The sequence below is a fragment of the Lissotriton vulgaris genome, chromosome 12 (assembly GCF_964263255.1).
Source record: "Lissotriton vulgaris chromosome 12, aLisVul1.2, whole genome shotgun sequence".
NCBI lineage: Eukaryota > Metazoa > Chordata > Amphibia > Caudata > Salamandridae > Lissotriton > Lissotriton vulgaris.
In genome coordinates this window covers 520,269,956-520,287,853 of record NC_141700.1, presented here as the reverse complement: position 1 = coordinate 520,287,853, position 17,898 = coordinate 520,269,956, and the positions used below count along the sequence as shown (strand labels likewise).

At 42.3% G+C, this 17,898-nt stretch overlaps 1 protein-coding gene across 1 annotated transcript in view; it reads left to right on the top strand.

Moving 5' to 3' along the window:
* Positions 1–17,898, top strand: part of HYDIN (HYDIN axonemal central pair apparatus protein) — a 2,950,008-nt gene that overhangs the window by 1,385,387 nt on the left and 1,546,723 nt on the right. The window contains exon 38 of the mRNA XM_086945295.1: positions 11,445–11,597. Within this exon, the coding sequence (XP_086801421.1) occupies positions 11,445–11,597 (153 nt within the window). The remainder of the gene's footprint in view (positions 1–11,444; positions 11,598–17,898) is intronic.

Sequence of the window (17,898 nt, the reverse complement as noted above, 5' to 3'; positions counted from 1 at the left end):
TATCTGTGTGGCATCCATGGCACTTGGCAGCATGTCTTAGTACAATAACTGATATTATCAATCATTCAAAATGTGGGCCACCTCTAGAGGAAAAGAGAACCTTGTCGCCAAAATAGAAAGTTTGCTGCAATGTATTTTGTCCAGGTGATGATGCATCTTAGCACAGAGGCATCTATTGAGAACTCTCTTAATCCCTAGTCGGACAACAGTAATTCCATTGTGTCATGAGTATAGAGGCCTGTTTTACTTTACCCACTACATAATAACAAGCATGGAAACGATGCATTGCAAGGGCACAGGCTTAAGGTGCTGCAGAGACCTGCATGGCTAACATGTTGAGAAATGGTTGTGCACGAGCTCACTAGAAAACATTTCTGGATGCTTCATTGAATTTGACATTGAGGACGAGCATGAAATAAGGGAATAAAATGATAACTTGAAACAAATCGCAGGGACAGTTGCATCATGTTAAAAAAAATGAACATTTCTCTGCAAAATATCTGTAATAGACTCCCATGCATCACCTACAAAAAAAAAACATTCAAGGAAAACGGGATTTAAAACTATCTGTTTGAGAAATATTCAAGGTAATCAGGCCAAGAAGACCCTCTGCAGAACATAACTGGTTCTATCATGTGCCCTCCTGAAAGGATGGGACCCTGGGCCCATGCTTTAAACCGTCTCTGGGCCAGTGCCCACAATGACCAGTTTCTGGACCTCGCATCACCCTAGATTAGTATGACAAAAGAGCCAAAACAAATGTTAGGATGCCAGTTTCACGTGCAGTCCTGTCAGGCACTCGGGCAAGGGCATGCGTCTGTTTAACAAGCAGGGCACAATCATGTTCCAACAATTACGAAAAGACTAAAGAGCAGTTTTGGAGCAGGGCTGGTGCTCAGAGTCATTCCACGAATAATGCAGATTCCCATGACATTTATATGTCGCCTATTGTCGTGATAGGAATAGCGTGTGCCGTGTCCTACGATGAAAGGGTGGATGGCTATGATTGTTTTAGGAGCAGTGGGCCTCACTGTGCCATGAGGACTGCTTAATGTCAGCTTGTGATTAGTGCATTTTATCCTCACGAGGCTGGAGTATATCGTCGTGACAGATGGAACAGTGCATCATATTATGAAAAGACTGGAGTGTATTGTCGTGATAGTACTAGTGCATATTAATGTGACAGGGCTGCTGCCTATCGACAGGGTAGTAAAAATGCACCTTAATTTGACAGGACTGGTGCCCATCGTCCTAATGAGGAAGAGAGAATGTATAGAAACCCGAAATAGAGGATAACTACCGCACCTAGAGGGGCGGGAGAAAGTGGAAGGTGAAACATTGAGAAAGACAAAAAGAGGTAAACAGTTAAAGCAGTAAAATAGAATATACAGCGGCATGGATGTTAAAGAGTTAGTGGTAAGTAGGCAGGAAGAGAAAGAGGAAAATAAAAAAGAGAGATGAAATAGAGAGAAAGAAAAAATGAAATAGAGGTTACGGCGAGGCGACTAGGAGAAAGACGTGCAAAACTGCAGAATTCGAAGGGGGGAAACGGAGACGTCAGAGAGTGACTAAGAAAGAGGCAGAGGAAGTGAGACAGGATGGAGAGAGGGTCAAGGCCGAGGAATAGGAAAGATAGGCACATGACGAAAGAGAAATTAGGGTAGACTGAAAGAAAAGAGGGGGGAGAGAAGGTCACAAAAGAAAGACTGGCAGTGAAACAGAGGCGGAGGAAACTGAGGAGGCAGAGTGCGAACACAGAGTAGAAAGGCTTGTGGGAAAAGGCAGATTGCGATAGGAAGGAAAGGTAATTGAGAGCTTGAAAGCAAAAGGTTAGCGAGAGACTGCGAATGCAGGCAGAGGATACACATGAAGGGGGGAGAATCCGGAAGAAAGAGTCGAGAGAAGAGAGACGGGGAATGGGGTAGACGTGGTATGGGGAAGAAAGAGGCTAAAGGAAGGATTGGCATTAGAGTGCATAGAAAAACAAGAGATAGGACTTAATGAATGAGAGGATAACATTAAATAAATGCACGCACGGAGACAAAGTGAAATAATGCGTCACCAACACGTACCTGATAATGCAGAGAAGGCCGGGAAACTGAAAGTACGGCAGGCCGGCCAGCCATGATTAATTAGGGGAGGAGAAGCCGCAGAGCGCACGCTGGGCGAAGCCCTTTGATGTGCTGTGCGGCCGTGAATGCGCGTGCTTGTTTGGTCACGTGATTCACGTGAACTTAATGAAAACCGCACCAAGAAGCCCTTGGTTTGACGAGGATTTCGAGCACTTGAATTCTCGCTCCGCTCAATGCGCTTGCGCGCATTGATAGGTCGCGAGACCTAAAAATGAGTGAAGGGATTTGCCTTTGATCAGAGAATGATTTATCTCTTCAACCCTGGATGTGTGTGAGGTTGCATCCACAAGTCGGAAGAGGCCCTCTTCTTGTACCTGTACACCTTGACTCCATCTTCCAGCTATCCCTGGATGCTCATACATATGTACACACACCAATTCCCTCACCTACATGTTAATGTTTCTGTAAGTTTTAGTTATCTCCATGTACTTCTCTTTTGTTATTCCATTGTTTTGTCTCTTTGCATACAATGCATTCCCTTGCATACAACTTGACCTAATGTTCCTAATTTCTATCATGTGATTGTATTTTAGCTATCTGAACTTTGTATAATTTTTTCCTACATTAGGCACCTTGACCTTACTCCCAAGCCCTTAGCACTAGCACTTTAGACCTTGCACTTTAAAAATTGTATTAATTTACTAGTGAATTTTTTGCTTGCAAAAGCACACCATTACTGTTGTTTTGTTTCTTGGTGTTGTGGGGGTGCTGGGCAACCAACCTCTGTTCTTGATCCACCCATTTGGTTCTACCCTGTGTCTTAGAAAACTGCCAAGTCTAGAATGAATAATGGGTAAAAGGAAGGCCAAGGGACAGCCACTTGGTTCTAATAGGCCATCAAATGTGGTTTGTTATGAGACAATGGATAGGATTGAGACTATCTTGGCAGAATGCCAGGATATATTCAATTCTGATCCACCAAGTCCTTCTCCCTCTTGGGCAGCCACATCAGCATTGATAACGCCCTTGGTTTAGTGACTACTACTTCACCCCATCCGCCCCAGTGAAGAAAATAGCTAAGCAGATCCCTCTGATGTTTAAAAAGCAAAACAAAAGGCGTAGTAAAGCCTTAGATGCTGGACCCTTTGGATCAATGACTGAAACCTCACCTGAACCTCCCCCAACAAAAAGATAGCTAAACAAATCCCACTGATATCCAGAAAGCATAACAGCAGGCACAACAAGGCCTTGGATACTGACTTGCCCAGATTGGGGCCAAGTGTAACAGATACTCAACCTAGTGTTGATCCTCGAAGAGTGCATAGTATAACACCGACTGTCAATATTGAGTGTCACAATAGATTTGATGTCCTCGAAGTAGAGGAAGAAGGTGTTAAGGAGGAGGAGGTGAGCTGAGAGCGGAGGCATCCTCCCTCAAACGAAAGGTTGCCACTTTGCTGGAAAGGGTTGACGGTGGGCTTCTGGTGGCCTCAGAAACCAAGCCACCATCAACAAGTAGGATTGCTAATGGAGCAGAAACATGCAGTATGGCCAGTAAAAATGAAAATTGCATTCAAGATCCAATGCGAATAAGATATACCCAGTGTTTACCATTTAATACTGGGGATTGTAACCCTAAAGATACTATGAAACAAACCCAGAGTAACCCTCCGGGCACCACACAAGGTAGAGACATATACTGAGGAGAAGTGGTTCTGGACAACGGCAATACATATGTGCGAGATCATGGGAGGGCCCCAGTCAGGGGGACTGTATGGGAAGGTGTCTACGTGAGACCAGTGATATGGGAAATTCCTGCAGAAATTTACCTCACAGAGGTTCCTAAACTTCCTACCAGGAGCTTTAAAAACCAGGAGTTGCTTAAGAACACGGGCATACACTGGTTAAGGTCTACCCGACAATGGTATTCAATTATTAGGGATGATATTAAATTGGCTAGAACACTCCCTGTGCAGAGCTCAATGTGGGGTATGATTGAGGTTAGCTTCCATGATGCTGCTATTATCACTGGTTTATTGTCTATCGATTCCCGCACAGTGCCTCCTGAAAATTTCTGCATATCTATCAGATATAGACCCCTGCTGGAGCACTCCCCAGACCTCTCTTAGCACCTATTGCTGAAGATCGCACTAGGTTGTGTCCTCCAATAATAGGTGTTTGCCAATAGGGTTGCGCCACTCCATTTGGGTGTCCAGAGGAGGCACAGCTGACCCCTGTATGAGGCACAGGTGTCCATCATAAATAGGCTTGGATACTTAAGTCCCCTGGTGTCGTAAAATACCAGTTCCTTCCAAAATACAATTCCCCCATTATGTGTGCTGTAGTATCAGATCCTGAGGTGAATAGTGAGAACGTTCCTGCTGTGGGAAATGGAGCTGAGGCTGCCACATTAGGGGGGTACAGAAGGGATAGGAGGGGGAATCTTGGAAACCCACTCCTTAAGGGTACTGGTATGGAATGTGGCTGGGATCTCCAAGCTAATGGTGGTGATTTTTTTTGTAGATTTGTTCGATGTAATCCTTTTCCAAGAATCTTGGAGCCTCCAATGTCCCTATAGAAGTGTTTTTTTGCACCTATGCAATTGATGCCACAAGAAAAGAGCTGGGTAGACCCTCGGGAGGACTAGCAGTATGGGTGAAAATTGGTCTAGGGTTTAAAGTGAAACTCCTGCTTGTGGACTCTGAGGACATACTCTCATTAGAGCTAACCTCTAATATTGGTTTAAAAACAAGGATGTTTAATGTTTATAACAGAGTCCAGAGGGCCAAGGAGGAAACTAATACATTGTGCATCCTAGATCTTGCACTATCACACTACTCAGATAACTCCCCGGTATTAGTGGCGGGGGATTTTAATTGTACTTTGAACCGCTAGCCCAGATTCCCCCAAATCTGACAGAGTGGCAAATCACTCAGCTAGATCTTCCTCTAGTAAGGTGGTCCAATTGAAGAGCACAGATGATGGCACTCACTATGCAGCATGACTTGAGAGCCACAAATGGAAGGACAACCTCTGACCCAAATGGGGATTCCATCTTTAATAGGCCATGTCACAAAAGTAGGATTAATTATTGTCTAATATCTCTAAATTATTGGTACTCAGTTATAGACATGGAAGTGGCAAAAGGGGTTGACAGTGACTGCAATGCCCTAGCCCTTACTCTTACTAACCAGGGCGCTTTTGGGCCTGCCAAAAAGGGTTGCCTAGATTTAGGTATTTTAACAATTACCAATAATCAAAGGACAATTAGATGGAACTGAGTGGAGGCTCTCCCTTAGGCACTAAGTGCAGTTAAGAAGAAGGTTTGTATGCTACTTGAGAAATCTGCCAGCACCACCGTTGAAAACATCGCTAAGATAATAGGCTCTAGTCATGAGCTTTTATATAAAGAACTGTTAGGCCGCTCAGGAAAAGAAGGAAAGAACCAGCATACACCAGAGACCAGATGAACAGGGTGCATTGTATAATAAGGATTATAGGCTCAGCGAGGAGGCACTTCTAAGGGCCGTAAAGAAAAAATCACGTATTGAGATAGTGACCTGCAGAGCAAACTATAAGCGGGCAATTGAATCTGTGAAGGACTGGGAGGGCTCCCTCTGGTCTGCTCTACGGAAAGCATTGCTAGTTAAAGATTCGAAGAGCTTTTGGAGCAAAGTAGCATACTGGCTTGAGGGAAATGGGAGAACACTAGAATTCTCAGTACAGCCAGAGGACGGGGAAGCACATTTTGGCTCTCTTTATGAGTCAAGGGATGCTATAGTTGATGGGTTAGATGAAGGCGTTAGAAAGGATGGAATTGAGGGTGAAAGTCTTTCTTAGTCAATAGAAGAAACGCAAGAATTTCAAATTATCTCTGCAAAGAGGATGTAGCACTCTGGGGATCTTACATAAACTTACTAACTAACTTACTCATCAAAGGTACCTCTATCCCTCCCTCGTGGAGAAATACTGAGATCATCCCAATCTACAAAAAGTGGGACAGAGTGAGACCATCCAGTTGTAGGCCAATTAGCCTTATCGACTCTCTGCAAAAGATTTTTTGCAAGCAAATTCTAGCCCAGATACAGGAAAGGATTACAGAGTCAAATATCCTGAATGACCTCCAAGCAGGTTTTCGAGCCAAAACTAGCACCCTGGATCAAACTTTCCGTTTATTGTGCATCTATTGGAAGGAAGTGCAAGTAAAGGGAGGAAAGCTCTATGTGGCTTTCGTACATTTACGGTCTGACTTTGACCTAATCCCACGTGCAAATCTTTGGAAGGTCTTAAGAAAACAGGGTATACCATAAAATCTTTTAGATGTTTTAATCAGATTACATTCATCAAACACAGCACAGGCAAGGTGGGGGGAGAGCAACCAACTTAATGATCCCTTCCCGGTTCGGCGTGGAGTAAGGCAGGGCTGTGTACCTTTCTCCCACACTTTTTATTCTTTTTATCAATGATGTTGTTAACTTTTTAGATAGAGATGGGTGCTATGCCCCTAAAATCGGCAGAAAAAGAGTGCTTTTTGCTGATGATACACTTTTATTCTCCAAATCGCTGCAGGGATTACAGCGGCTTTTAAATGATTTATTACGTTTTGCAATGAGCGAGGGCTGGTGTTAAATGAAACAAAAACGAAGTATATTATTTTTAGAAACGGAATGTTAAGCCCAACGAAAGACCTGTGTTAATTGGTAACAGTAACTTGGAGCGTGTTGATGCTTTTGACTATTTGGGCATCTGCCTGACTCCAACAATAAATTGGGAGGCACATATCGAAAAGGTGAAGATGCAACTTATACATCAGACCGCTAACATTACCAAAATACACAGGAAAACAATATCAAGACAACTTGCACACGCTCTAGAAATCTATAACACAAAAGTATTAGGGGGTGCTCTTTATGGGGCACAGGTTTGACAAGTTGCTTGCCTGCAGTTGAAAATCATTTCCTCAGATCCTTGGCAGATCTACCTGCAAGTAACCCGCTGGTGCCTTTATACTTTATCTTGCTCAAAGGCAGTTCGCACATAAAGTAAGCTACAAACTCTTGATGTTTTGGCACAGGCTGTGGGCCATGGATGAGCTTCTACCATACCGGGAGCCCCTCCCCGAGCTACTAAAGTCTTAATCGATCACCTCAATTCCCTGGTTTAGAGTATTAAAAGAGTTACTAGGGACGCTTAGGATGATGAGGTTCTGGTCTGATCCAGATATCCTGGTATCTGTATCCAGAGTTAAGCTAAAGGAAATTTTTTGGGAAATAATACTACTGCAACTCTTGTGAAAAGCTGAGGGTCACTTGACGACTGAATTCCTCAATGTTACATGTGTCCCCTGTTTTGAGGATACACTGGATGAAATCGTCCCTCCCCTGGCCCAGAAACTTTTTTTCCAGTTTCGCTATAAAACTATACCCACAAAACTTTTTGTGAAAAATGGAGCAATGATGCTGTCATTGATGATCTTTGTCCTGCCTGTAATGCAAGCCCTGAATCCATTGTGCATTTGCCATTTTTTTGTCCTAACTATAAATCTCTCATGGAAAAATAGATAATACCACTTTGTAAACTAGTTGGACATGGCCACTATCTGCAGGTGCTAAGAATCTCGAGTACGTATACACGTAGAGTTGTGGCCTTTGGTTTGTCCAGATACTGGCATTTTTTGTGGATAGAACGAATGAAATGCACTTTATTATGGACCTCGATTTACCTAACAATTGATTTGTACTGTATAAAAAGTGCACAGTGAGTACTTCATGATGAAATCATCCACTAGAAGTATGTGTGATTTTTCTTTTATATGAAATGTTCTTATCTATGTATTAATTTGATTCTCCTTAATTGTATAATGTATGTGCTGTGTACTTTTATGTTCTTTTATGATCAAAATAAAGTGATGATGATGATGATGACAGAGACATCTATTTGAAAAGCAATGGGGTAACCCAGTATCCATCAGAACCTGGGCCTATGCAATATTAACCATTGATTCTGTCGGGTCAAACAATTACTTTGTAGTTTTAAACATTTGAGTACATATAAACATTGAACACACGCAAAATGACAAACACAATATGTTATTCATACAAAAGGTAATATTTTACTTTGTATTTTCATCTTATTCAAAAAAGGGGCGGTCTAGAATTCCCAAAACAAACTGGAAACGCTGTTCGAAAAATGAATGAATAAAACTGCACACGTGAGCGTGATTAACGTGACATAGTGGGTGTGGTGATAAAGTGAAAAAATGTGTGTATTAAACACAAATGTGACAAAATACTGTACATATATTTACAATAAAAACTTTTTGAAAAACTCCAATTTCAAATTCGACAAACAGTGTCGCTAGCTTGATGATTGAATATACAAAGTTACGTGCTAGCAAGCCTGTTGGAGCATGAAAGGACAAACAACCGTCGACTTTTCGACCCTGACAAATAGCATGAGTTTAAAGATGTCAAAGACGGGTCTTCTTCAGGACAGGATGAAAGGTTGGACAGCCTGCAGAAAAAATTCTGTATGAGAGTGTGTTCAGAAAGTTAATAGAAACATGCTGTTAAGCGGACTACATTTGATCCACTTACAGAGTTTTCAAACATTGAAGAAAAATGGGACAAGGCCATTAGGCCTTAAGAGGCTAAGTCAGATGTGTATTCCAACGAAACGTCATGGATAGACTGCATCGGGTATCTAAAATAATGGAGGGAGATTGATGTAAATGAAGTGTATTAATCCCTTAGTGCATTTGAACATATGTTGAAGGTCCTGCATTTTATCTTTTGTGTCGTTCGTCCCACATATAGTTTGTCGCAGGGACATTTGATAACATAAATCAACTTATTGCTGTTATCTGGGTCCAATCCTGTTTTCCGTGACATTGCCTCTCTGGGTGTTAGAATTTTCCTCATTCGGGTTCCCTTATCACATCTGTGCATATGGTATTCAATTCTTCTTCCCATTTAGTTCTATGCCATACCCATTAATTCTAAACCTCAATCTCGTACTGTGCAATGTCAATAGACCATTAGATGGCACTTCAGCTGAGTCTAAAACGCTCCAGGTCCGCAGACACACTAACTGCATTTCCTTTGGGCAGATGCCACTGTCCCAACAAACTCCTTTATCATGAACAAAATTGACTATGGCTAACATTTCTTTGTTCTCTTAATTGTCTTCTAGTTCCTTTTGCAACAGGAAACTCCCTCCCCCTAAATGTTATGTTCTCTTATGTTAAAATGTTATGTTAAAATCACTTCTACCGCGCACGGTCACCAGTCGGTTTCATGGCGCTCATAGACAAAAGCGGAGGGGGCAGGCAGCAGGTTACTCATAGGCTAGCTGAAAAAGGTGCGTTTTTAGGAATTTACGAAAACAGGTGTAGTTAGGACAAAGTCGGATAGTGGTCGGGAGGGAATTCCAAAGTGAGGGGGCAAGAAAAGAAAAGCAGGAGCCACTGTGTTTTTTACGTTTGAACCTGGGGACAGTTAGGAGGTTGTGTGTCGAGGACCTGAGATTTCTAGAGGGAATGTGACGCTTGAGGCTGAGGGAGGTGAAAGCTGGGGCAAGAGCGAGGAGTGCCTTGAAAACAGTGCAGCCCAGTTTGAAGATGCAACAAGAGGCAACTGGGAGCCAATGTAGTCTCCTCAACAGGGGCGAGACATGTTGGTGCTTAGGCTGTTGAAAGATCAGTCTGGCCGCCTGGTTTTGTACCAGCTGAAGCCGATAAAGGTGGTAGGCAGGAATCCCAGCATACAGGGAGTTGGCATAGTCAATACGGGAGGTGACAAGGGCCATGATGACAAGTGTGAGAGCCTCAGTAGTAAGAAACCTGCGAATTTTGCAGATCCTACGTAGATGGAAAAAACAGGAGGAGGTGACAGCATTGATTTGAGGCCTCATAGATAAGTCACTAGAGATGATGACACCGAGGCTCTTCACCGTATTGACAGGACAGGGTGGGGGGGGCCAAGGGAAAGAGGCTAGAAGCTGGAGCTCCAGGGGTTGGACGACCCTCCTGTCAGTACCAACTCCGTTTTGCTGGGATTGAGCTTCAGCTGGCTGAAATGCATCCACTCAGAGATGGCAATCATGGTGGATTGGAATTTAACACAGGAAGAAGGGGAGGAGTCAATGGGAAAAATGAACTGTAAATCATCCGCATAATTGAAAATAGTGACAGGGGTGTGACGAAGAGAAGCTATAAGGGGTTGCATATAGAGATTAAATAAAAGGGGTGAAAGAGCTGAACCTTGAGGGACACCACAGAAGAGTGAGGAATAGGGGGCAGAGAAAGTGGACAGATGAACCGACTGGGAGCGCTGGTGCAGGAAGGAGCCAATCCATGTTAGTGCCATGCCCTGGATACCCGCGTTTTTGACACGGTCGATCAAGATGGCGTGATCGACCGTGTCAAAAGCAGCCGACAGGTCTAATAGGATGAGAGCTTGGGCCAGGTTCTTATCGGCGCCTTGCCTCAGTACATCCATTATTATCCAAATCGAAAAGTTAGCACAGCCTTTTTGTCTTCCATGGCCACATTAACTATTCATAGGCTGTTTCTTGAGAACCAGTGCCACTGATCACAACATTCTTTCTCATACCCCCTTTTATGTCTAAACATGGTATCTACATCCTATCACTATGAATAATGTTCACCCTCTCAAATAATCCCAATGTAATTAGAATTATAGTCTGTGTAGATACTGGAATTGTTTGTGATCATGATTTTTTTCATTGTACATACTTCTATATTTACTAAACCAAGCTTCATTATGTATGTTGTGCATTTCTGCTAGAATTCCTACCCATGTTTTCAAATAATAGCTAATTCTTAATAAAAACGTTCAACGAATGGCCTTGGAACTAGGATGCTTAAAAGTGCTGTAACAGAGAAGATAGATCAGCTTTGGAAATGTGTTGGTGCAATCTGTTTAGAGTCTTCTCTTCCCATCGTATGGATCACTTTTGTTCAACCTTTTGGTCCTATATAAAGAAACAAATGAAATAAGAGAAAGTTAAAAATATCTTGTAACAATATATTTTACCCCAGTCTACATCTCTCTTGCTTTTTTCAGCTGCTTCATATGTATTGAATCAGTGTAGTATTTATGTGAAGTGGTAACTGGATAACTACCTCAATGTTATAAGTATGTAGGCAGTTAGGATGAACATCGTTTTTCTAAATTCTTTAAAAAATGCACTGAGGTCCCTCTCATTATTACTGATAACGATCAGTAACCTTTTGATATTTTTAGATATGCCTTTATTTTTTCTCTTTTTATGCATAGTGTGCCACTTCTCCTCTGTTGTATATGGCATTTCCTCCAATGACTACTCCATGTCTCCTTCTGTTCTATCTAGAAATCAAATCAGAGGACGAAGAGCATCACTCCTCCTCTGAGAAACGGGAGGCATCCTCTGCTGTGCTTGCTCGCTCGACTCCCAGCTGTGATGGATGCACTACTCCAAAATCTGAAGGGAAACCAGAGGAGGGTGGTAAAGGACACCCTTCAGGTAATAGTGATGAAGGTGTTTTGTCTGTTATATCAATGCTGGTGGCAAATGCTTTTACACATCGCACTGTCACATTTCAGCATTCTTAGTGAATGTTTTTCCATGACAGCTTTTTGACATTAATATCGACAGTACTGATCACTGCCTTTTTTCAGCCTTTGAACCATTTACCAAGTTTCTGAATCGCTCCTCAGGCTTTCCATTGCCTGTTAGAACCTACAGTGTCATTTAGAGGTTCATGCTGCTGTATTGAGCACCAGCCTACAACCAGTGCCTTCTATTGGAACGCAAAAAAGAAATCTTCTTTGCTGTATTGAGCTCCTCTTTTGCAATTAGATACCCGCCACTACTCTCAGGCCTGCTATATCATTTCTCTACAGCTCTGTTGACCCATCCACTATGCAGACGGCCCTCCACTCCTCAATACCTCCCAATTAGTTCACATCCCTCGCCTTTCTGATGAGCTCTCGTATTCCCCAGTAGCCTTCGACTACCGAATAAACTTAAAATTGTTCTATGAATCATCCATTCGCCCTTGCCTTGAAGGATACCTAATATTACAGAGTCTTTTACATGAAGTCCACTTCCTCTCAGAGGGAACTTCTGCTCTACCACCTTTTGTGATCCCCACAGAGCCAGCTGATCCAGAGTGCACTATGCCTATACACATATACTGGTCCTATCTGGATTCCATCTGTTTTTTTCCTGTGACATTCACTATCCTTTAGATCCATTCACTACCTTCTGCGTCCCTTCAATAATAATTTTTTGGCACAGTCTTTTGAAGTAATTCATCCATCGTACTGTAAATCAGGCAACAAGATTTTTGTCTAGGGTTCAGCTAATGCGCTTGACCTTTTTCAACTTCCCAGGGTGGATACCAAGATGCACCTTCCATGATAAAATCATATATTATTTTTGCAAAACACTGCAATTAAACTTGTTGACCCATTAATTCTAAGGAAGTTAAGATTCAGCCGTTTCCCTAAACACTCATTCGGTCTTCTTTTAATATATCTACTGGTTTAATAGCTTACAATATAATTTGTATAGCATCAACATCATGTAGGATGTTACCTGATAGACTTTTTTTTTCACAACAAATTTTTATTGTTGACAGACACAGAAGACCCAGATAACACAGGGTAGCACATTGTATATGTATCATGGCAGTATTGAAGATGTCAAGTTTTACACACTAGAATCGTTGGAAGAAGGAGTATGTAGGAGATTGAATGAAACACATAAAAAAATTACTAACAAAACACATCAGTATCTTATAGTGTCTATATAAATTATTAGACAAAGTCTCCTGTCGTAATGTTTGAATACAGGTACAAATATTCTCACTGTGAGCACCCAACTTTTGATCTCTAGGACAAATCATCGTTGCACAACGCAGGGGGAACAGATCCAAGATACACACCCCGATAGTCAGCCCACCGCTTCAATATCTTCGGTGTTTCTGGGGACACCTGCATGCCATAAATATCGGAATCTCTAATCCCATGGAGAAGTCAAGGCCCTGTTTCCAGACTCCTATAGATGGCGGAGACATTGCCTTCCAGGCCTTGGCGATATCACGCTTGGCCAGAGTAAGCCCCAGGAATAACAGATGTCTTTTGTATCCATTGCCTCCAATCTCTGGGGGGCTGCTGGACATACCATGGTTTCCACTGTAGTCAGGTCAGAATCAGGACAGGCCATCAGTCCTTCTTCTTTCTTCCTCAAACAAGAGGAGGCAAGGTTCAGGTTCTCCTCTAAATACTACATTTAGGGGAGTTACAGGGGTGTGCAGGTCGGGACCAATGGGTCTCTTCCTTGGGGTGCGTACACCCCCTATTATGCCACCCTCTAGTGGGAGGGGGCATGAGCCGCTCCATAATTGGCTAGGTCCCCTCATCTCCAGGATGGAGGGGATTGAGATGGGCGGGGTTGGCAAAGGTGGGCACACCTCTCATCCTAACTCTGTTTTTCAGTCAATTGGCTCGCCCAAAGTGGGTGTCAGAACTGGTGGGAGCCAGTTGCTGGGGGCAGCAAAAGGCAGGGACAGCTTACAAAGGTGGCAGGCCTTTGAAGCTTCCCCTTCGTGGACCCAGGCCATCCTGGGGGAGGAGGCATGACACCTCTGCCCAGGATGGGCTTTGTCTCTGGACCCAGAGAGCGGAGGCTCTCTACCCAGGGGTCCAGAAACCGGTCTGGTGGTGGCAAATGGCGGGCAGCCATCCAGGAACCACACCAGGGCTGGTCTTTTTTCAGGGGCCCTCTTTTACATGCTCCCTGTGTGCATTTTATATTAAATCCCACACTGGCATCAGTGTGGGTGTAATGTGCTGAGAAGTTTGCTATCAAACTTCCCAGTTTTCAGTGAAGCCATTATGGAGCTGTGGAGTTATAATGTCCAACTCCCAGACCATATACTCTTTGTTCCTTTACTGCACCTACAATGTCTAAGAATGGACTTGGACACTGTAGGGGTACAGTGATCATGCAACTGTATCCTCACCTGTGGTACAGTGCACCCTGCTGGAGAGGTGGCTTACCTAGGCCACAGGCAGTAGTTTGCAGGCATGGCACACAAGGATGTGTGTCTTGTCGATTGTTCACTTTTCTCTGCACCAAAGCACGCAGTCTGCATTGGCTGTGTGTGTTACAGTCTAGGGCCTCTAAGGGTAGCACAACATGCGCTGCAGCCCCTAGAGGTCTTCTCTGGTCTCAGTGCCCTTTGTACCCATTTTACCATTTACAAAGGGCTTACATGTGGCCAGAGAGGTGCCAGTTGCGGGTACAAAGTTACAGCTTCGGGAAAGAACACAGGACCTGGGAACCTGATTGCATCTGATGCATTTTGACTTGATGTGCCCAGGACCCATCAAGTCAAAATGCGTCAGATGTCAGGCAAAAAGTGGGGGTAACCATGCAAAATGGGGCTCTTTCCTACAGTCTGATTCCTGGGTATATTCAATAGGTGAGGAATCTGTGTTTAGTCTCCTACCAGAAAAGGTACTGCTGAAGGTAAGTAACCTGTTAATTAATAATGCAGGATCAATGGGAAACTGTCCCTGGAAGGACAAATCATGTCATTGCATTGACAGCTACATAAGAGAATTGTCCACTTCTGCCATTTATGCAGATAGTGGGTGAAAATGTCACCTCTGTTTTCTGTGAGGTTTCTATTAGTTTGTTTCTTTTAAAGCTTAAGGGCACCTTTTCAATATACAAAAGTAGAAATAATTGAGTTTATCATTGTTTACTACCGGGTTTGTGTAAATGCTCCAGCCTAACCGGATCTCATAGCCTTGTCATAAGATTGCTGACTGAAAATTGCTTTTAGACCTGAGGAAACTAACAGTTTGCTTACACTGGCCAACACAGTAGCAGTCTCAGTGTGTTTGCACTCCATGTTACTCTTTGCAGCCTATTCATATTTGTTTGCCAAGTCTGCCTGATAAATTTGGATAAACGACCATGTTTGCACTTATTGATATTACCTGCAGGTTGCTAGTAACAGCTAGATTACAAATGTGGGTGAGTACAGTCAGTGGTATCCTTTCCAGTAAAATATATGGCTATGGGTGCAGGAATCACTCTATTCTGCAGGAAGTTTCAAAGAGTCTAGTTAATAGCAATCCTTCTGCTACTCTTGCAGTTCTATCTGTTGGGTGTGCATAAAGGTGTAGTCAGTGGGGCATAGGTGGTATGGCCACTGGCACCATTCCCTGTGGGCTGTACATCTATTTCAGCACTCTTCTTGGCGTTGGTTGGGGAAAGGACATTACCAATAATTCACCTGTAAACAAGTCTTGAAATCCTCTTAAATTTTAACCAAATTAATTGGCCTAGAGAGCCTAAAAGGCATTTACCAGCACATCGTTCTCGAAGCCTCTTACAGTGAGTATAACTCTAGGTTTCCCTGTAAAATGTGCCTGAAATATAGCCAGTTTTAACCAACCCTACGTGGCCCCGTGTGCCTTAAAATGCACCACTCACCACACAATAATCACTAAAAGTATCTTAATGGAGAAGACCAAGAACATTGTCAAAATGCTGGCATATAGCCTTTTGAGCTATGCACTCTGTTATGTGGCTCAGTCTACACTATTCCGCTTAACATTGAAAAATAAAAATCCTTATGCAGGGCAGATTTCTTTAACACCCCACAGTCAAGTTCGTAAATTACTTTCAGTTTTTACAAATGCTAATCTTGCTATATGTATGAATGCTTCGAAGATATGCTCAAGTTACAGATGCTCCTAAGGTCCCCACGATGCCTAGGATAAACTTTGTAAAAGTCCATATTGTAGACCACTAGATGATCGAAGAGGTTGCACTTAGGTGGGATTTCCAATATCCTCTTGCTGATCTGCCTGTACAAGCATAGTGATGCAATAACAATATGTATATGGTCAACTTTAAGTGTTTAAGGAGTTTCCACAACAACTGCATACTGAGCTTGGGTTAACATTTGAATAGGATTACATTCGTTACTGCTGTCTCGTCATCGCTAGCCATACTAAATAGATGCAGTGTGTAGTACTCAACATCACCTGTTATAAGTCATAGGTAAGTGTACCACGGTGGGCAACATTTTCTTTCTTTTTATTTAAGTGGTGGTTGTTTTCCATTTATTTTTATTATTTTAAATTGCTTATTTATTGAGTCCTATCGTTCTTAATCCATAATCAAGGACAATATTTTCCAATTTGAAGTAGCCAATAGTCCAGTACAGAGTATAAGTCGGGCGCTCACTCAAAACAATAGGCAATATTGAACAAAGCTTTTTGCTGCTGCCTACCAAATCATGCATCTCTCACACCATCATTTGTAGACCCAGGGGTGGGTATTATTGTGAGAATTAATAAAAGAAGCATGTTAGGCTTTTCTAAGATAGCCACAACGAAGTAATTCTTTTTTAGGGCGGGATTGCATGGAAGTAGTTCTTCTAATTTATGTTGCTATGCATGTTTACTATATTTGCCAATCTTTTACTTTTCTTTGGTATTATTAGTTTATACATTCTCATATTTTTGAATGTTAATATTTGCAAATTTTGATATTATAGATTCTTCTTATTGATATCTGCTACGTATAACCCTCTGATACCTCAAAGCCCCCATGTCCTAATCCTCTAACAATGATGTTTAGAAGGGTGCTTGAATCCATCACTTTTGGATTGACCAACTTGTTTTATTTCTGGAACCCCATCCGTTCTCAGCCTCTACTTGGTTAGCATGTGGTCCCTTTGGGCTCAAGGATCCGTGGAGAATGAGGGAGATAACCAGTCAAGATGAAGAGAGAACGATAGATGCTGACATGTACAGTGTAGGCTAGTACTTTGGAAGTACATCTAAATGCCTGGAGAGGAGTTTGTACATAGTGGATGCTCAGCCTAGGGACATTGTCTAACTCCTGTTCTATTCATCCCCTTTGTGCTGCTTTTGTGTCGTCACTAAAGTTGAAAGTGGGCTGCAACTATTAATATGCCTTTTGCATTCATCGACTAGCTATAACCTTAAATTGACATTTTTTATTATGTATGAAGGTAGCCAGATAATATATTTAGGTGTATTGTGTATCTTATATGTTCCATATTATCACTTGTTTCTTTCTGTGTATGTTATATTTGATTTTAGGAGTTGCACTTTTTTAGGTCACATTGACCGAAATAAAGTTTTTTGGAACTGAACTTTTGCATAAAAAATATAGATATAGCTATTTGTATTCAGTCATCTTCTCGTAACACTGTGTGCGCTGTGTTTCACGTGCAAGAGTTCAAGAGCTACCAGCAGAGGCAGGGTCGAAGGAAAGAGTCATTTCACAGGAATGCCACGGAGAAAACTTTGAAAAAAATAAGTCTAAAAGAAATCAAATTACGAACTTATTCATGAGGATCAAAGCAAAAGATGGTAATGTTCATACTTACAGAATTGCTCCAAGGGCTAGAGGAAAAGCAGCAGACTGATGACTACAGAAAAAGCAACGTGGCTTGAGGTGGTGAGAACACAGTCTTGTGACAGAGCAAAGGGCAAGAGCAAAAAGCTAAGAACTGTGACTATGGAAAGAAATATATCAGGAGTTAGTGAAAGCAAGATTAACTTCGAAAAAACAATTTAAGATCAGTAGCGAATAACAATTTATTCTTGCTCCATAACCATTCTGATGCTCATAAGGAAGGCTACGTACTAGTTAACTGAGCCATTAAAATGAAGGGATAGAATGAATTGTATTTTGGAGTTTAGTCCTCATGATGTCCATGAGTGTAGTTTGCTGATGGCTGCAACAACCAGCTCTCCTTAAACTT